Source organism: Bison bison, unplaced genomic scaffold (genome assembly GCF_000754665.1).
Source record: "Bison bison bison isolate TAMUID 2011002044 unplaced genomic scaffold, Bison_UMD1.0 scf7180017864453, whole genome shotgun sequence".
Classification (NCBI taxonomy): domain Eukaryota; kingdom Metazoa; phylum Chordata; class Mammalia; order Artiodactyla; family Bovidae; genus Bison; species Bison bison.
Window position 1 is genome coordinate 852,520 of NW_011495015.1, and position 21,392 is coordinate 873,911.

The 21,392-nt window shown below is 47.6% G+C and overlaps 2 protein-coding genes across 2 annotated transcripts in view; both read right to left on the reverse strand.

Moving 5' to 3' along the window:
* The window catches only part of GNAL (guanine nucleotide binding protein (G protein), alpha activating activity polypeptide, olfactory type), a 50,627-nt gene that overhangs the window by 5,240 nt on the left and 23,995 nt on the right, over positions 1 to 21,392 (reverse strand). The window contains exons 5-6 of the mRNA XM_010859113.1: positions 14,331 to 14,428; positions 736 to 790 (exon numbers count right to left, since the gene is read on the reverse strand). Of these exons, the coding sequence (XP_010857415.1) occupies positions 736 to 790; positions 14,331 to 14,428 (153 nt within the window). The remainder of the gene's footprint in view (positions 1 to 735; positions 791 to 14,330; positions 14,429 to 21,392) is intronic.
* Positions 5,368 to 8,617, reverse strand: CHMP1B (charged multivesicular body protein 1B). Its single transcript, XM_010859073.1, has one exon. The coding sequence runs from the start codon at positions 8,486 to 8,488 to the stop codon at positions 7,889 to 7,891; it is 600 nt and encodes a 199-aa protein (XP_010857375.1). The 5' UTR covers positions 8,489 to 8,617; the 3' UTR covers positions 5,368 to 7,888.

A 21,392-nucleotide genomic window follows, 5' to 3' on the forward strand; every position in this document is an offset into this window, starting at 1 on the left:
TAGGGGTCATCCTGGGGCAGAGAGGGAAGCAGACCCAGAGACCCCGTCCTTAGGAGGTGGCCCCAGGGCAGCCACAAGCCGTGAGGTTCTCTCCATCAGAAAAGAAAAGGAAATTAAACACTTGACAAACATTCTCGGTCTCACTCCCCAGAGAAAATCACAGTTGTGTGTTGGTCTGGTTTACAGTCTTGATGGCTCAGCTTTCTCTTAGGAATTTCTTCTAATCTCTCCTGAGCGTCCTCTACTGACACGGGTCCCTGACAGCCGCCTGGGGTCTGGGAAGCTGAGCCCGTCCTGCCGGCTCTTGCTCTGGGTCAGATTCCCGTGGGTGCTGGCTGGTTTCAGACTGTCTTCTCCTGTATTTCTAGTTGCTAACATAAAAGACGGTGTATTCCCAAGGGGATGAGAAAGCCTTACAGTTTCACAATCTGACACCTCTGCAGGCCAGTCAGGTTTCAGTGTTTCTTTGCTGGTGACTAAATCCATTAGGATGTCAATCAGCCACTGCAGATTCCAGAATTGGGGGGACAGTGACTCCTCCGAACTGATGAGGAGTCTGAAGACAGAATCCAGGAGCGGGCTCAAGGCCCAGGTTATAGCTCCTGAGTCAGCCTCACAGACGGATGGATGCTGGGGTGGGTGAGGAGCCCAGACCTCTGGGAGGTGGGAGGCAGGGAGCAGAAACCCTCCAGTATCCCCAGGTTCGGGCTGTGGTCATGGCCCGACCCCACCTACCTGGTCGGTGGGCGTGTAGTCCACCAGGCTGACGCTGTCGATTCTCTCCAGGAAGCTAGAAAAAAAGCAAGACATGCTGGGAACACCTCCAGGCTGGGAGGTAGGTGCCCATGTTTGGGGGGGCCCCCTCGACCCCAGGGGGACCAGGCAGCCATGGACCAGCAGGTTCATGCTTTATTCACCACATGTCTCCCCAGCAGGTCAGTGTCCTCACGGTGCTGATGGGGTGCCAGACCTGTCCCTCCCTCCCCTCTTCCCTTGTGCAAGGCTGGGGTCCTTGCAAGGTTGAGCTGGTGGATGGCTGCTGTGTAGGCACACAGCAGGCCAGACCGTCCCAGTAAGACCGGGGTTCAGAGGGAGTCGTGTGTGCACAGGCTGAGCCTGCGTGGGGGGTCAGTCTGGTCCCCAAGGTCCGATGCTTCACTGGTGGAGGGGTGGAGAGAGGGCAGGACACGGCATGTGTGGGTCCTCCCACCTCCCACCCCCGTTCACGTCCACCTTCACGCCCACCCAGCCTTCTCTTCCTACATAGCACTTACTACCACCTGACAAATTCTATACATATTTGTCTATTATCTGTCTCTCCCTCTGAATTCAGGACCCACCATTCTGTCCCATTGGATGGGTTTCCCCAGCACCTGGCTTGGCACCCTGCGTGTCTGTGGGATGAGGCGAGCAGGTGCTGCAAGGCCCAACCTGGACCTGGGAGGACACGGGGGAACCTAGGGGATACAGGGGGACCCCGGAGGACACAGAGCTGGTAACCAGTGAGCACGGGACCACGTTCCAGGTGGGAGGAGCAGAGTGTGTCAGGACCAGGAGGGGACTTGCCCGACATTTCTCCTGGACGGCTCAAGTCCACTGCTCTGATCTCGAGTAAAGCCGTGGAGGCTTCCCCTCAGCCTGTGTGCTCAGGAGCTTCTGCACAGCGATGGGTGGGCGCCTCCCCATGGTCACAGCAGCCTCCCTGGCCAGCACTGCAGGCCCTGGAGCTGCTTTCTGGAGGAGGGTCTAGAAGGGGACGCCTGATAGCTCAGCCTGGTGTGAAAACCACAGTGGGGTTTGGCCCAGTCCTCGCTGGCTTTGTGTCTGGTACATCAGAAGGCCCTCAAGGTCCACCCCGAACACCTCATGGGGAAGGAACAGGGCAAGAGCCTCGCGTCTGTGATGGAGGGGGAGAGGTATCTGCACAATGGTGGTGGGGCTCCGGACCCTGGGGGCTCTGGCAGGGGTGGAGGATGAGCTGCCTCCCTTCCCACTGCAGGGCTGTGATAACTTGAGGCGGTCCTCCTCTTAGCAGGGAAATCTAACATGAACATGTGACAGATGCTGATCCTCTCTGAAAGGGCTGGAAGGAACTGAAAATCAGACCAGGCAGGAAGTCCTTCAGCTCAGAGTTTAGGGGGCACCGCTTTCACACTGGATGCAGACAGAGAGGAGGGGATGAGTGAGTCTATTAGATGGCCGTGACTGGTACAAGTAGAAACAATGAAATGTGGTCAACAAAAAAGACATCAAGCATTCCTGAAAGATCAGAGACCACCATCCCAAGGAGGACGCTGTAGGAGTACCCTCCTCACCCAGACAAAGGAAAGCTGTCCCTCGTGTCCCCACCTCTGAGCCCGGGAGGGGTGTTAGGGTTCTTCCATGCATTCGGGCTAAGACGCTTCAGTCGTGTCTGACTCTCTGCAACCCCATGGACTGTAGCCCGCCAAGCCCCTCTGTCCGTGGGATTCTTCAGGCAAGAATACTGGAGTGGGTCGCCGTGTCCTTCTCCAGAAGATCTTGCGAACCCAGGGATTGAACCTGCAACTCATGTCTCCTGCATCGGCTGGTGGGCTCTTTACCATTTCCACTTGGTACTTAACCACCAAGGATCTGACAGGCATCAGTGAACATTTCCCAGGCATCTTCTGAACTGTCACTGATGCAGGATAGGCCTCTGAGTTCACATTTGTGCCACCAAAGCTGCAAATCCCCCCAGATGGCTGAGAGCCTAAGGAGTAAAAACTACAGCAGTCAGTTTCTGCAGGCTTTTCGCCTTAATCTTTGGTTCAACTGGTGTATTACCCACATGGTATAGAAGGACTTCTTAAAATTGGGACTCCTAAAATAATATATAGGACAGGAATTTTAAAGGAACTTTCCAAATTATGCAGTTTTGTGTGACTAAATTTTTTTATGGTTTTTAAAAAAGATTTATTTATTTCTGGCTGCACTGGGTCTTCATTGTTGCGTGCTGGCATTCTCTAGCTGGGGAGAGCAGGGGCTCCGGTTGTGGCACACAGGCTCTAGGTACACGGCATTGGTAGTTTTGGCTCATGGGCTCAGTAGTTGCAGCACTTAGTTGCTCCTTAGTATGTGGGATATTCCTGCACCAGGAAATGAACCTATTTCCCCTGCATTGGCAGGTGGATTTTTAACCATTGGACCACCAGGGAAGCCCATGACTAAATTCTAAAGGGTTGACTCCCTAAACACACCACTGCCTGTGATGCGGAAAAATTCATAAGATCTAAGGGTCCCACTTGTAGATGCTTCACTCCCACTAGACACAGAGCTGCAAGACAATAACAAGTTACCATTGTACAGTCACTCCCATCACAGTCACTTTAAGAAAAGCCGTTAAAGAGCAATTTACTGTGCTTTAACTGCTTCCTACTACAGCTGAGGATAGTTGCGTTTGCAGAGTGTTTTTACTCTGGCCACTGGGATCACCTTCTGCTGGATCCTGGCACGAGACAGCCATTCACTGCTCTTTTCTCCTCTGTTGGCCGCCCCACCCCAGTATCTCATAATCGCCGAGTTCTTCTGGCTGGGGGGTGGGGGGTGGATTGTAAAAACATGAAACTATTCTGTTAAATGTCTGAACAACTGGATCCAAGGAAAAGTACCAAATATATTTAAATAAAATGTATTTAAAATGATTTGTTTTGTGAAGAATGTGGCAGGTCAGAGCTCGGACAAACTGAGTGAAGCCTTTTCTCGGTGTGTTATCAAAATTCACTTCAAGATGCTTATTTACTTGATGGAAAAACACTGGAGGAAAGTGTTACCAGAAATGACAGCAGCCTGCGGCAGGGCTGAGACCCAGGCCACATAAAGTGGTCCTTGACCAGAGCTGGGGCTTAGGAGTTGCAGCCAAGTCACAGTTGGGGTGGACGAGTGACCCTTGTGCCCCCACCCAGGTTGTCCCTGCCCCTCACCTGCAGGGCACACCTGCTGACTCACGTCCTGCTCCTCTTCAGGGAGTGAAGTTCACACTGAACCTGCCTCCACGCCCTCTGTGATCCGCCCCAGTTCTTCCCTGTTCCCAGTGGTGTCAAACCTTCCACCCCAAAGCCACACGGGGATTTTCGGCTTTTCAGACCTTTATGTAATCCCCACTTTTTTTTTTTCCCCTTGGCAGCCTCAGATTGAACCCAATCTCTTCTAAGAAGCCAACTCTAGAGAACAGAATCGACAGCCCAGAAACAAACCCACAACATACAGACAACTAATTTATGACAAGGGAGCAAAGAACGTACACTGGAGAAAGGATGGTCTCTTTTAAGAACTGGTGTTGGGGAAACTGGATGGCTCCATGGAAAATAATCAAATCAGACTGCTACCTCACACTCTACGTAGAAATCAAACTCAAAACAGATTAAAGACTTGAATGTAAGACCTGAAACCACAGAATTCCCAGAAGAAAGCATAGGCCATGTTCTCCAACACTGGTCTCAGTAATTTATCTTTCTGGATGTCTCCTCAGGCAAGGGGAAGCAAAGCAAAAATAAACAAAAGGGATTACATCAACCTAAAAAGATTTTGCACAACGAAGGAAACTACCAGCAAAACAAAAAGACGGCCTACCAGATGGGAGGAGGTGTCTGATAAGGGGTTAATAATCACAATATATAAAGAAGTCATAAAACTCAGTAGCTAAAAACAATCCAATTAGAAAATGACGCTGTCACTGGGGAGCTCTGGGCGGGGTCGGGAGCAAGAGAACCCAGGGGAGGTCTGAGTTCAAATGGACCCTCAGCCAGGAGCCCACCGAGCTGGGCACCAATCCAACGCCCAGGGATGGTAACCCAGACATACCCGTCCTGCTCCAGATGGAGCAGTTGGGGTGGACTAGTGACCCTTGCTAGTCCATCTGGCTGTAGGAAAACTAGTGACCCTTGCTAAGCATCTGGCTGTAGGAAAACAAACCTGGTAAACCAGGCAGGCTGGTCTCATTCCAACCAGTTGATTAAAAGAAGAAAAGACAAGAGGCCTGCTCATCAGTGTGTTATGTCCACGGGCTTGAAGCTTGTTGCCAGCAGCACCTGAAGTCCTGAGCTCTGGATTCTGGCTGTGGAAACACCTCCAAGAGGGTGTTGTAGCTGTTGCAGGTATCTTGCTCATGGTCAACAGGTTGAGGGGGGTCTGGCTGACCCCTAGACTATGTTCAGTGAGTGGGATGGTCGGACTGGCGCTTACTTTAGGGGGTGCTTTTCCAAATCAAACATGGCAGGGTGGGCATTCGACACCCCCACCTGAAGGGCACACCCACACTAAGACTCTTTTAGGGAGAAGCAGCTTTAGTAAGAAGCGTCTCCAACAGCACACTTCTCATCTGAACTGAAATAAACTCAACAGCTCATAGAGTGAACTTAAAAGTTTATTCTAAATCCATTTGGAAACTGCATTTGAAGGCAGAAAAATACAAAGGAGAAATAAGAGGAGAAATTGTACTAGTGGTTGCACAGAAGAGGAACTATTTCCTTGGCTATGTTTGAGCTGGGCTCAGCCTAGGGCAGTTTCAATAAGGAGGAATCTGGTTGCCTTGAAGAAACTATTACAGTAAAGAAGTTAACGACCTGGGCTTCTAGAAATGGGCATGCAAATAGAAATTCAGGTGCTAAAACCGAGTCCAGAAAAATTCTATGCTTTCTGAACCAAATCAACCTCCAAATTATTTTTCCTTAAATAGCTTCGTAAACAGCATGTACACTCATGTGCAATAACATGCAGTTTAAAATGATTTATTTGACAAACTTCTGTGGTTCATATTCCAGCATTTCATCAACTGCAAAAGTGAGGAAATAATTCGTGGGCCTGATATGCTTTTGAAAATATGTATGTTTTATAAAAATGTACATTCATGTAGTTTGAAATGAGCATATTTTAAGAAAGGCCAAGCATATATAAGCACTATTTAATCTCACAAAATATATTAATTTTGTTGGGAATATCTGCACTATAAAAGGGTTCTAAATGTACCAAAGGATCAACACCAAGCTATTTTTTGAGCTGTAATAATTTTTGCAGTCTGAGGAGGGTTAGGATGTGCTCACATACAGCTGCTTCTGTGCAACATGCAGATGGGAGGAGACACCTAAAGGTACAGGTTCTAGAGAGAGGATGTGGGGAGACGACTGGCAGGTGTTGCTCATAGAAGACTCTGGAACAACAGCCAGTCAGACGTAGTGACACTTAAATACGAGGGTCAGTTCTCATCTGCACACACCTCTGCATTTTTTCCCCTGCTTAAACACACACATTCATACAGGAGGACATGTTATAGTGGTGAACATTTGGTTCTCAACCTTCCGAAGAGCTTGGAAGAGTCCTCTGAATTATTTCCTGAAATACTGGAATTGTCTCATGGAGAAATCTTCCAGTGAAGGGAAGGGGGAATTAAAAATATCCTTAACTATTTAACTTAGATTAATATGCCTACTGAGGCAAAAGCAAGTCACTGCTCTCTTTGTTCAAGGATCAGAGAAAGTGGTGGCTACAGGCTCTACGTTTTCACTTTTACTTTGCACACCACCGTTCCAGAAAGACAGAAGGCAGCACAGCTGGGCTCTGGACTGAGAGGGTCGAGTCTGCACTTGTCCTTCCCACACTTCCAGACGCTGCACGAGAATGTCAGGGATTTGAAAGGCTAAACCAAATATCCCAGCTTGTATCAGTATTTCCAAGGTTTTAAAGAGTTGTCGCTTTAAGACAAGATAATAAATGCGAATAACTAGAACCTAAAATTTTATTTCTAGTTTTGATTAAAATCTAAACAAAACTCACTCCCACACACAGTCCCAGGGCTTCTCAAACCCATCAACAGTTCTTTGGCAACATTAGAGAAATGTGACTGTCATGCTAATTGGTATACTTTAAAACAAATCTAATCAAAGTCTAACGAATAGGAAAATAACCAGAAATGTGTGAGAGAAATTCACTTGGAAATAACCGTCACACATTAAGCCTTGTAAATCTTAAAACCATAAACAAATGATTTTCTCTTATGATATGTGGAGGTTACGTAGCATTTTCTTCCAGTTACAGAAAGGCAACTACCACAAGAAATTTATAGGCCATAAAAAGTAAAAGAGTATTACACAAGAAGGTACTAAAGTAATTTCAGTGTAAGCTATGAGAACAGATTAATAGTCAGATGTAGACTGCATTTGACAGCAACAAACTAATGATACACAGAATGGCGCTGCCCATGAAATAAGTTGCTGAATGAACAGTAGAAAGCCCAGCAATAGACCTACGTAATCACCACCCCTCAACTCCAGATACTACACAAAAGTAAAAAGAAAACTGTCAATTTTGATAATTCGGGCAGAAAACTGAATACACGGGAACTAGAGTTACATAGCAACCCACTCCAGTACTCTTGCCTGGAAAATCCCATGGATGGAGGAGCCTGGTAGGCTGCAGTCCATGGGGTCGCGAAGAGTCAGACATGACTGAGCGACTTCACTTTCACTTTTTACTTTCAGGCATTGGAGAAGGAAATGGCAACCCACTCCAGTGTTCTTGCCTGGAGAATCCCAGGGACAGGGGAGCCTGGTGGGCTGCCGTCTATGGGGTTGCACAGAGTCGGTCACGACTGAAGCGACTTTGCAGAGTTTTGACTAAATTTTTGAGAAAGATTCATATAAGTCAAATTAACTTGATACACTTAATCACAAGCCATACAGAACTTTCAAATCCAGTTAAGAGTTAAGAGAAGGCCTGGGAATTCTTCGTGTGTCTGGAGAGCACTGTAAACCCGAAGGGAGAAGCATCTTGAGTAAGAGCAGTTCAGCATTCTGGCCGATTCCGAGGTTCTAGTGTAGAGTATCCGTCTTCGGAAGGTCGCTTGCGGCTGGCTCGCCTCTGAGCGGTCCAGCGGTCACACCTGGTCCCGCAGGCGGGCCAACCTCTGGGACAGCTCGTCCTGCTCGGCCGAGGCTACGCTCGTCCCCACGGAGCCGGTCTGGCCCTGCGGCAGCTCCATGTTGAGGTCGAGGCCGGCCTCGTCTGCCATTTCCTGCAGCAGCATGTCCACCTGGCCCTGGGGAGTGGTCAGCGTCGTCGTGCTGCTCATCGTGTCCTCCATCTGCTGCGTCTGAACGTCCAGCGTCTCGAACTGGTGCTCGAACTTGTCCATCAGGGCGGAGATCTTCTCGAGGTTCATGGTCTTCAACGTCGCGTCCATCGACTTAACCACTCCGGCCATCGACTTGGTCACCTTGCCCATCGTCACAGCCGTCTGGACCCTGGCGGCCACCGCGTCCACCCGCGCGCTCATCCTCAAGAAATTCACTGCCTGGTTCTTCTGGCGAATCGCGTTCTCGGCGTGAATCCTCGCAACTTCCATATTGCCCTTCTGAATGGCCTTTTTAATCTTGGCCTTTTCGGCCTTTTCCTCCTTGTCGCATTTTTTGGCACTCCTCCCCAGTTCTTTGGCCGCGAACTTTAAGTTGAACAGGTGTTTCTCCATGTTGGACATGTTCGGACTGCTTCCGAGGGTCGGCGGCCACGGTCAAGGAGGAGGCCGGAGGAAGTAGAAAAACAGAGACCGTTCCCCGCCGCTGCTCCTTTGTTTTGGTCTCACTTCCTGTTTCTGCCGTCCTGGGCGCAGGCGGTGACGTCATCCCTCGGCGCCAGGGCGGGGCCCGCGGCGTAGCGGGTGGGGCCAGGAGACGCACGACACGGCTCAAAGGACGCACGGCGCCAGGGGCGGGGTTTCCGGACATGGCCCGCTGAGACCAGGATACTTTCGGGCAGGATCCTCCAGTCGGAGGACTGGGGCCTCGCCGACTAGGGCACTCGCCGTCTGTACCTAGTTTTCGCCAGTTGTTAAAGCACTGAAGCATTAGTAAATCAACAGAAGTGCGTGTATGCACACTTTCTTATGCACGGACAGGCTGGGGGCCGGAGGTGTCCAATTAAAGACTGAAAACCAGGACGCTTTCCCGAGGTCAGCAGACTTTCTCCACCTGCTCCTGCAACTTCCACCTTCTCAGGGGAAAGTGGACCGTTAATAATTAAAAGTACAAAACACACAAAGTTGTGTCACTGACCTGCACCTCATTCTTTAGGGACAATCTGGCTGCAGCCTGAGATATCCTTTTACTGCAGTGGATGAAAATACCTTCCAGTCCATGGACCACCTCATCTATGCCATCGCTGAAGGTCAGCTAGTAGGTGAACTGCTAATAACGACCATCCAGAAATCTTTCTGAAGTTTAGTAATAAAAGACCCATTTTTGCCGACATGATTCTATTTGATATTTTATAAATATCCAAGGAACTTCACTCACATTTAACTTTAACAGGCAAAACTGTCATTTTACATGATGCAGGCAAATGACGGTGAAGTGCTGGGACCCACACCCATTGGCATATATCAAAACTGTCACCCTTCAGAAGTGCAGGCTTGGAGGTGGCTGCAGCCGGTGCTGCGGCTTTTTTCTTTTAGGAAGAGTCCTTTGGTACAGCAACGACAACATAAAAAGGCCCAACCTGCCCTAAGGAGCTCAGCTGACTGTTTGAGATAGTTTTAATCCAGAGGCTCACCACCCCTTTGGGCCTCCTGTGATAGTTGGCCATGGTGGTGTTGGCACATACATTTTCCTAAAACACAGCTCTGGTTATATCACTCTTGCTCCAACACCTGGGCAGAAAGGCATGTGGACACGGTCCCCACCCTCTTCTTTCTCTCCACACACAGGCAAGTCAGACTGAGCTTGAAGGCTGAACACCACTGTGTCACCTGTCAGTGTGGATGAGGACGGGTGGTCACTTCTCAGTTTGGATGAGTCCTCTCTGTGGACACTGTCCCTGCTGTGTGGGCTTCCACCCCATACCTCTCCTCCTGCTGAGATCCTACCCCCGCCTCACACTGCTCCTCCAGAACCTTCTCCAGAAGCCCCTCTGAGCTGCACTCTCCACTCCACACAGCATACACAGCAGACCTCCTGGCACGGGAGGACCTATAATATTATGGGGACCTATAATATTACGAGCCACGTGGAGGCAGAGAACAGCCTTGTTCCTTTCCCCACTATGGAACCTAGAACATGCTCTGCACACAGGAGACACTGAACCCAAGTGACGCTTTGCTTAGTTGAATTTGACTGAGAGGGGCTAGGATGTTACCCTCATCAACAGCTTAGCTTAGATTTTCTTTTCCTAAAGTAGAACTCTTTCTTTACATGAGACGTTTCTAGAAGGTGGCTCAGATGGTAAGGAATCTCCCGGTAATATGGGAGACCAGGGTTTGATTCCTGGGTGGGGAAGATCCCCTGGAGACGGAAATGGCAACCCACTCCAGTATTCTTGCCTGGAGAATCCCATGGACAGAGGAGCTTGACAGTACAGTCCACGGGGTTGCAGAGAGTCAGACATGACTGAGCAACTAATGTTAACACAGCTGTGAATCACTTCACCTTTCCCACTATACTTTTCTTTGGGGGGCATCTTTCTTCCAGAGTATTCTAAAACCAATTATGTACATGGACGTGTCTGGAAGGTACCACGTAAACACAAGAGTGCAAAGCATGAGACCCTACGTACACTGCAGAGTTTCAAGTTAGATTAAGCAAAGTCTGACTTTATAAACCTGTTCTGAAATCCAATTTTCTTTGATTTCCTTTCTCCCAAAATAGCTGTTTCCATGGCTACCTAATCACTTATTATTAGCGCTTAGAGGAAGTGCGTTTTTGGGGATAATGCAGTAGAGATTGTTTTTAATTTTCACAGTGGGCACCGGGGACCTCTTATGAAACAGAATCTCTGCTAATTTGCTCAGCTTGCTTGATACTCCAAAGACACTCATTTTTACCGAGAGGCCAACCCTTAAAGCTCATAATATGCTTATTCCCAGGCTGCTCCAGCCAGGTCCTCTGTCAGATGGTGCAGTGCCCACCCATTTTGAATCACTCTCAATTTCCCCTCCCCAGCTTCCAGCAACCACGAATCTACTTTCTGTGTCTATGGGTTTGCCTGTTTTGGACATTTCATACAAATGGAGTCATAGGGCATGTAGCCCTCGTGCCAGGGTTCTTTCACTGAGCCTCATGTCTTCCATGGAGAAGGCAATGGCACCCCACTCCAGTACTCTTGCCTGGAAAATCCCATGGACGGAGGAGCCTGGTAGGCTGCAGTCCATGGGGCCGCTAAGAGTCAGACTGGACTGAGCGACTTCACTTTCACTTTTCACTTTCATGCATTGGAGAAGGAAATGGCAACCCACTCCGGTGTTCTTGCCTGGAGAATCCCAGGGATGGGGCAGCCTGGTGGGCTGCCGTCTGTGGGGTCGCACATGACGGACGTGACTTAGCAGCAGCAGCAGCAGCATGTCTTCCAAGTTCACTCATGCTATAACATGCATCAGAACTTCATTCGATTTTATGGCTAAATAAGATCCCTGTGTGTGGCTGGACCAAGTCCGTTTATCCCTTCATCCTTTCATGCACATGTGGGTTGTTTGTGCTTTTGGATACTGTGGATGCTGCTGCTGTGAACATTTGTGCGCAGTTTTTGTGTGGACGTATGTTTTTAAATCTCTTAGGTGTACCCGGGAGAGAAACTGCTGGGTTCCTCCGTGTTTTAAGTTTCTGAGGAACTGTGGTGAGACCATTCTTGGATTCTTCACTGGAAGTTCAGCCCCCTGGAAAGCATCTCCTCCCTTCAAATATTCCCATGGTTTCTGCCATGGAAGAAATGACTTAGAATGAATCCCGTCTTAGTTAGCATCTGGGTTCAAAATATAAGACTGCTGAGCAGATAACATAGTGACTTGGAGTCACGCCAAGATGTCAGCAGATCTTTTTTTGAAAATTCAGAATAGAAGGGAAAACAAGACATGTCAGAACCCTGGACTCTGCCAACGCGAAGCTCAGCTCCCCACCAACCCCACGCTGAGCGCTGGGCTCCTGATTTCAAACAGCCCTGACTTCATGCAAAGACACCCTCCCAGTAATTGAGCCTCCAAGGAGGAATAAGACACATTTTTCAAGCAGCTGGAAACCTGGGGGCTGGGCAGGCGGGCTTGAGTGTCCCGGTCCCAGGGCATTCCCAGCTGGATGCTGGAATGTCCTTTCTTCCATAAACTATGGTGACAGGAAGCAGAAGCAGCTACTTTCCTTCAACATCTCATTTGGCAACATAAACACATTGGGCACCACGCATGCATCTAACAAGTGTTATGAAATGTTACTTGTTCTTGAAACCCCTTGGCCCCAGCTGCAAAATCTGACTGCAGAGGAAAAACAAGACCGTGATTAAGAGACAATGGTTGCTGATCCCACTTGAGTCCCATGCATATTAAAATGGATTAAAGAAGCCAAGCTGGGGATGTTAGGATTAACCCAGATAGTGATGTTCAGGGCAGGGCGGGTGGTGGGGGGCAGAATCCAGAGCAGGAGTCACGGTATTGATGTCTGACAAGCCTGTAGTCTTCACCTTGAGTCTCAGTCTCGCTCTCCCTAATTTGAAAGGACAGAACTGAAGGAAATAGCAGATGGTGGCTGGGGTCCTCCCGGGTGGGAGTGCTGATCTCAGGCCCCTCAGGGGACCCCCTAAACCTCCGCTCCCACATGGAGACATGGTAGCAGGAGCTCAGCAAGGGCCCCCAGGTGCCAGGCACACTCTGGGGTGTTTGGGTCTCTGCTTAGTCAATCCTACAACTGCACAAGAACACAGTCCGTGACTTTATTCCCATGAAGCACCCTGCCCAAGCAAACATCTGGATCCTGACTGCCTGCCAGCAAAGCTCAGGCTGCTTCTGTTTGTCATATGTGCCTTGCATATTCTATTTTAAAGTAAATCATTAATTCTAACACTATGGTGATGGGCTCTTTTCATAAGAAAGAGAAATTCCTAATGGGACACTGAAGGGCGCTGAAGGCCCAGGAGACTTCACTCAAGAAATGCTGGAAATGGCGATCAGACATACCCCCATGAACCTCAGATGCAAACTTATATAGGTTTTAATGTTATCTTGAGCTGTGCTGGGAATTCCAGCTGCTGATAGTTTCTTAGTATGACATTCCCATCTCTACAACATTGTGATTTAACATATAATTCCACTGTGGTTTTTAAGCGGTGGTGACATGGCCTTAGACAAGAGCATGAGGGGGCCTCAGAAGGGAGATGAGGGCCCCTCTGGGAGGGGTGGCCCCCAGGACCCTCTGAGGTTGCGTTTAGCTCCACCAGATCTGTACCCCACACCACACCCACACCCACATCTAAACACCCCAGCTCTCTGGACTTCGCAATATGGCTGTGGAATAAGTGATCACAGGAAAGCAGTCACAAATGTGAACCAGAGCCTGTGGTCTGTTTACAAGGTGATGTGGATTCAACGCAAGTCTTGAAGGAACTGTTAAGCATGGCAGGAAAAGAGAAGTTTTAAGTACTGCTCTACTTAATTAGCGAAGAGTCAGAGGCAACTGAGCATGCACAACTAATTAACTACAGATCCTTATCAGTAAATAGACTTTCGAGTACATAAGGGAGGATCATTAATGCTGTTGGTGGTCATTCAGGGCCCCTGGGGCAGGTCTGTGGGCACCTCTGGTTAACCTGGCCCTCCTGGACAGCTCCAGAGGCTCCCTGAATTGGGGCAGCTCGCCACCTGCCAGCGGCTGAGCGGGTGTGGCCGTCTCCCCGGCACAAGGGGGATGAGGTGAAGTAAGGTTCCACCAGCACCATCTGTCTCTCTGTCTTGGCCTTGAGGACTGCCTTCCTCCTGGGAGGATCCCCTCTCTTCCCACTCCTCCATCCTCTGAAGACTGAACATCATTGCTTAGTACTTCTCCTCTGTCTATACTCGCTCATCTTGTCCAGGCTCTACAGTCATCAGTGGACAGGCACCGTCCACACCTGGGTCGCTTCCTCTCATCTAACACCAGCTCCTACATCCAGCCACTTGCTCCATCTCTGTCTCTGCCCTGGTATCTCAGCTTGGCTTCTCCAAACTGGAGCCAGATGGTGTCCTGTCCTCCACTAACGACATCTCCCTGGTCTCCGTCTGAATAATAGCATCATGACGCACCTGTGGTCACCCTGACCCCCTCTTTTCTCCACCTCTCTCATCCGATCTGCTGCATGGCTCTGTCCCCATGGACCAAGGCTCACCTCTAAGCCCACCATCTGCCCTGAAGCACCCACGGATCTCTATTGCCTCCGTTCTACCCTCTAAGCAGCAGCCAGAATGACCTGACAAGTCTGGGTCATCACATATCCAGGTGATGCCACTTGCTGCACGGGGTGGGAGAGCTGGACTCCGAGGGGCAGTGCGGTGGGGGTGCCCACCCTGGGCTGGGCCTCGTGGGCAGACTCACTATTGGGCGCAGTCGATGAGCTGGTACTCGTTGGACCGCTCGAAGCAGGCCTTCACACCTTCATCATCCCAGAGCTTCTTCACATGATCGAAGAATTCCTGAAATTTGAAAAAGTTATGAGTAAGAAAACATGTGCCACCCACCTTCTAAAAGTTAAAAGGAAAAAGAAAATGCCAAAACCATCTGCAGGGTAGGTCGGCTCCGCACAGGGTGGAAGGCCTTATTCCTCAATCTACGTCAAACACTCTCATAGTCCCAGAGAGTTCCCAAAGCAGAAGTGATAAGTCCAAAATTAATGACATTCATCAACTATCCATTCCACTAAGAGTTTACCGTTCTTAAGACTCAGCGACTTGACTAGCAGAATGGCCACTTCAGCCATGAAAAAACACACTTGTTATAATGGCAAGGTCTGTTTTAGCTGCTTCCCTCGTGGCTCAAATGGTAAAGAATCTGCCTGTAATGCAGGAGATCTGGATTCAATCCCTGGGTTGGGAGGTTCCCCTAGAGAAGGAAATGGCAACCCACTCCAGTATTCTTGCCTGGAGAATTCCATGGACAGAGTAGCCTGGTGAGCTACAGTCCATGGGGTTGCAAAGGGTTGGACACGACTGAGTGACCAACACTTTCATTTTTAATTTTCTAGGTGAGAATGAAGCCACGATCATGAACATACATGATTGACCAGGTGAGTTATGTTCTGCCCAGAAGCATTAGGTACATGAGAAAGAAACTTTTAAAATTATAATCTTTGGGGATAGTGATTTATTGTCTTCTGGTCTTTTAAGAAACTCTGAGGTAAGCATGAACCGGGAATTTTCATTCAAGCCCATCCATTATGGCACCAGCAGCCTCTGAAGCGGGAAGCTGGCCGCCTGGGTAAAGATGACTCTGTGAACCTGTATTTCCAAAATTACCCATTTTAAATGAGCAGCGCTATGGCAGCAAATGACTATACATTAGCAGCTAAATATAAAAGAAGTTATGTAAATTTTCAAGAAACTCTGTTAGAATATTTATATCCCTTCCCACACCAGGAAGCACTGACTTCCACCTTCGATCTGCAGGGGAGGGTCTGGGGCAAACCCTCCAGGAAGCAGCTGAGGCCATGCTTCCTAAGAAACAGCACAGGTTCTTTGCAGGGGGAAAAAAAAAACAAAAAAACTGAGTTGGCACATTTTTTAGAGATTCACAGTTCCATACAAGGGTGGATCCCAGTTCTGAGGGGCCTAACACTTCTAGAAGTTTTAGGCCCTCTAGGAAAAAGGAAACAGAATTATAGGTACAAATTAGGTCCAGAACCAGGGAAGGGAAGTGGGGGCCCTAAGTGCGAGCATCACCAGATTCTAGTATGTCTTATCCTGACTCCTAATGTAAGGAACAATGTTTAAGCTTACGCCATGAGTCTTTGTGTCTATCGTGTCTGCCTGCCTGTTGGCATCAACAACAAATCCATACTGTCCATGGGGGACAGGAGTGGACAGCATTCATGTGAAGGAAAGGAGCTGGACCCTCAGCTTTTATCCTGCCCCCTGAACTGACGCTTCCTTCTGGAACCCTCCAGGGCTGCTCCCATCTCTCCAGAAAAGGGGTCTGTCTGTGGGTTTCCTTAAAAACTTCTTTCTAAGAGCCAAACAAGGACACACACACACACACACACACACACGTTTAAAGAGAAACGCTCTCTTGTGTTATCATCTGCCAGTCCTGGCAGGCAGTGATGCCACTGTCTCAGTGATGCTGGAATTTGAGTGCCCCCTTTCCCCCACTGCAACCTCTCGTGCAGTGGTCCTGGAACAAAGTTCCTTCCTGTCTTTAACAAGGGTCAGGGTTAAAAACAGGATTAATTAAAAAAACAAAGTATGGCAGAAGGGAACTAGGAGCAGGAAAGTGAGTGATGTGAAGCAGACTGAAGTAGGTGCCCAGAGCATAAGGCAAGGTCTACACACAAGCTTGGACCTGTGCCCAGACAGGGTTTCTGAGCTTCTGTGCCATCAACTTAGTGATGTAAGTGAAGTTTTTCTTTAATAGTCTGAGCAGAAGCCTTGGAGGCAGAGTCACAGAGGGGTGCTCGGTCCAAGGAACAAAATGCACGGTTCTTGGGGTGATGCTGACGACAGCAGAGAGGTAGGAACCTGGTTGCCGTGACCTTACAGCAGACGCTGTGACCTTATAGCAGATGCTGTGACCTTACAGCAGACACTGTGGCCGACACCAAGAAGACAGGGGCAACTTCTATCTGTTTCATCTTCCTCCTTGGGGAACAAGACCTTAGGCAAGACCAAGGCCAGGTGCCAGGAATCTCCACATTTACTCTTTAAGGAGTTCACAGACCTTTGTGGAAAATTCCAGGGTGGCTGTGGCTGTGACTTATTTACCTTTCCATCAGGGAAATTGTCACACAGAAGCAGAGAGACTGCCGCAGAGCACTCACTACCCACGGGCAGATTCCACACTCATCGTGTGGCCGGTCTCTTTATCTGTATCTCAGGCCTTCTCTCTCACCTTGATTATTTTATAGCCACTCTCTTACACCATTGTTTTATTTCAACGTTATTTCTAAAAGATAAAGGTTTAGAAATCATAGCCATAATGTGCGTGCGTGCTAAGTTGATTCAGTTGTGTCCGACTCTTTGCGACCCTAGGACCATAGCCCACCAGGCTCCTCTGTCCATGGGATTTTCCAGGCAAGAATACTGGAGTGGGTTGCCATGCCCTCCTTCAGGGATATAGCCACAATACCACAACCTCAAATAAAAATATACAAACCAGTAAAGAAATGATTCTGTGACATCATGAACCACTGCAGCTTCTTGAGCTGCAAGCAAACATTTGTCCAGAGCCTGGCTAGAATCCTCCTACATTTGCTAAGACAACTGGGAAGTAAATATGAGGAGTAACTTTAGTATGCCTCCCTTAGCAACTAAAATGAACAATACTAAATAAAAATAATTTCAGTGTGTGTGTGTGTGTCTAAAAAGAAAGGGCGATTCACAGTGAAGTGTCCTTGTTTTTGACATCTGGGAGTTGAGAGAAACTGAGAGCATAAAGAGAACATTACTAAGTCATACTTCCTATTTTTTCTGTATTACAGAATATGAGAATCACCTTGTGATCTTCACATATTTAGCAACTGAAATACATGGAGATTTATGGTACTCTTATTCAAAGAAGTTTTAGTTGTGTTATAGAAAATAAAAATGATAATGATACCAAATTAAACCTAAAGTAAGGCTTTAAATTGTTACAGCATAATCTTGATGTTGAAATCAAAATTTAAACTGAAAATATTAAATACCCAACTTCTCCATTTCCTAGCACAGCACCTGCCTTCTGGTTCTGCTGCTTACACTTCTCTGTAGATATAAAGTATACTCAAAGCTAGCTTGGAATTCTCAGGTGAGTAACTTTTTTTTTTTTTTTGCTTTTAAATTCTTCATTATTGCTTTAAAATAGAAATAGATGTATGCCAACAAGAAATGTAAAAAAAAATCCTTGCATGACTTTTCTAATACAATAAAACAACTTTCTGGTTACACTAACTCTTAAAATACATTTTTCATTTTGGAAATAAAAATCAAGTCAAAAATACTTCTTGTCTGGTGAGCTGAATGTGGTCCAGGGGTCTGGAGGGCACCCGGATCTCAAGTGGGGCTGCTCCCACATTCCGTGCCCTGTCCTGAGGCTGGTGGAAACCTTCGATGGGTGGAGTGAAAAATGTTATTCCTAGGATGACTTATGGAAAAGATCCCTCTTTAATTTTAGTGTCAGGAATAGTTTTTTGCATCTCTCGGGCAATTGCTATTTCAATATTATTATTAATTTTTAATCCTCTGGGATCCTGTGACTCTTCTTCACTTATATCACTGAGTTGATGGCACAGAAGCTCAGAAACCCTGTCTGGGCATGGGTCCGAGCTTGTATGTAGACCTTGCCTTATGCTCTGGGCACCTACTTCAGTCTGCTTCACATCACTCGCTTTCCTGCTCCTAGTTCCCTTCTGCCATACTTCATTTTTTAAATTAATTTGTGTTATAACCTTGTGAGTGGCACCAAATCTTTTATGGAACTCGTTGAAGCAAAAGTGAAAGTGAAAGTTGCTCAGTTGTGTCCGACTCTTTGTGACCCCGTGGACTATACAGTCCATGGAATTCTCCTGGACATAGGGATTCTTCCCAACCCAGGGGTCAAACCCAGGTCTCCTGCATTATAGGCAGATTCTTCAACAGCTGAGCCACAAGGGAAGCCCACATTGAAGCAAAATAAATGATTAACGGAACCGTCCATGGTAACGGAGTGGACAGTGATCATCACACCATCAAGTGGGCCTTAGAAACAGGCAGTTTGTTTCAGGTGAGTAGCCGTTTAAATGGAATTTTCTGAAGCTCAGGTTTGAGTCTGATTCATCTAAAATGCACCTACTCAGTTTTACCCCTCAGAAAGCAGGGTGATCTAATAGGCTTCTGTCATTTCTCTTTTCAGATATCTGGTGGATGTCAAGTTGAAAGTGTGTGTGGGATCTGTCAGGGCTGGTTATTTATAATCTCTGTCCATCCTCAGGTCTAAGTGAATACAGGATACCTCAAATTCTATTTAGAAACAGCATTCAGAAACCATGCTAAAGGGGACTTCCCTGATGGTTCAGTGGTTAAGAATCTGCCTTCCAATGCAGGAGATGCAGGTTCAAGCCCTTGTCGGGGAGTTAAGATCTCACATGCTGTGGGGCAACTAAGCCCATGCTCCACAACTAGAGAAAGCCCACACGTTGCAATGAAAACCCAGAAAAAACCAAAGTATTAACAATAATCAGGGATCCCCAAGCTTGTGTGTTTCCCAGCATGAAACACAGCCTCTGTGGGCAAAAAAACCACAGGAAGAAACCAAACGTAAGGTGGGGTCACCTGGCCCCTCCTGGGGCCTCGTGTGTCTCAGGCAAGGTTCTCAGGGGCTCCTGGCCGAGGGCTCATTTTGAGTCTCAAAATTCCCGCCTTGCAGGTGATGCAGCTCCCGTTCTACAGATGACAAAATGGGAAGGATCATGGATCCTTCACACTTGTCTGAGCCCCGTGATGAGGAGGTGTCTGCCTGCATCTAGAAGCAGCTCAGTGGGCTGGGCCAGCTTCCTGTTTCCCCGCCTATAGCAGCTCCTCATGGCTGGAGACCACTGACAGCAAACCCACGTTTACAATAAATACCACACTTGCCTTCCCCTGACCCCCTACCTTGGACAGCCTGCTTTATTCTTAGAATCATTTCTAGCAGCCTTTGGAGGTTTACTTTATATGCCCTAAAATTCACCCATGTAGTTATCCAGTCACACACCCACCAACGTAGCCAGGTCTCAGAGCCTCTCTACCACCTCCATGCCACCTCCCCCATCCCCACCCCAGTCTCAGACAACTGACAATCTACTTCAGTCTCTATATAGTTTTGCCTTTTCTAGAAACTTAATATAAGTGAAGTCATGAAGCCATCATGGTCAACAAAAGAGTTCGAAATGCAGTACTTGGATGCAATCTCAAAAATGACAGAATGATTTCTCTTCGTTTCCAAGGCAAACCATTCAATATCACAGTAATCCAAGTCTATGCCCCAACCAATAATGCTGAAGAAGCTGAAGTTGAACGGTTCTATGAAGACCTACACGACCTTTTAGAACTAACACCCAAAAAAGATGTCCTTTTCATTATAGGGGACTGGAATGCAAAAGTAGGAAGTCAAGAAACACCTGGAGTAACAGGCAAATTTAGCCTTGGAATACAGAATGAAGCAGGGCAAAAATTAATAGAGTTTTGCCAAGAAAATCGGAGAAGGCAATGGCACCCCACTCCAAATACTCTTGCCTGGAGAATCCCTGGGACGGAAGAGCCTGGTGGGCTGCAGTCCATGGGGTCGCTAAGAGTCAGACATGACTGACCGACTTCACTTTCACTTTTCACTTTCATGCACTGGAGAAGGAAATGGCAACCCACTCCAGTGTTCTTGCCTGGAGAATCCCAGGGACGGGACAGCCTGGTGGGCTGCCGTCTATGTGGTCGCACAGAATCGGACACGACTGCAGCGACTTAGCAGCAGCAGCAGCAGCCAAGAAAATGCACTGGTCATAGCAAAAACCCTCTTCCAACAACACAAGAGAAGACTCTACACTTGGACATCACCAGATGGTCAACACCGAAATCAGATTGATTATATTCTTTGCAGTCAAAGATGGAGAAGCTCTATACAGTCAACAAAAACAAGACCAGGAGCTGACTGTGGCTCAGATCATGAACCTCCTTATTGCCAAATTCAGACTTAAATTGAAGAAAGTAGGGAAAACCACTAGACCATTCAGGTATGACCTAAATCAAATCCCTTATGATTACACAGCAGAAGTGAGAAATAGATTTAAGGGACTAGATCTGATAGAGTGCCTGATGAACTATGGAATGAGGTTCATGACATTGTACAGGAAATGTAAAAAAGCAAAATGGCTGTCTGGGGAGGCCTTACAAATAGCTGTGAAAAGAAGAGAAGCAAAAAGCAAAGGAGAAAAGGAAAGATACAAGCATCTCAATGCAGAGTTCCAAAGAATAGCAAGAAGAGATAAGAAAGCCTTCCTCAGCGATCAATGCAAAGAAATAGAGGAAAACAACAGAATGGGAAAGACTAGAGATCTCTTCAAGAAAATTAGAGATAACAAGGGAACATTTCATGCAAAGATGGGCTTGATAAATGGTATGGACCTAACAGAAGCAGAAGATATTAAGAAGAGGTGCCAAGAATACACAAGAGAACTGTACAAAAAAGATCTTCATGACCCAGATAATCACGATGGTGTGATCACTCACCTAGAGCCAGACACCCTGGAATGTGAAGTCAAGTGGGCCTTAGGAAGCATCACTACGAACAAAGCTAGTGGAGGTGATGGAATTCCAGTTGAGCTATTTCAAATCCTGAAAGATGATGCTGTGAAAGTGTTGCACTCAATATGCCAGAAAATTTGGAAAACTCAGCAGTGGCCACAGGACTGGAAAAGGTCAGTTTTCATTCCAATCCCGAAGAAAGGCAATGCCAAAGAAT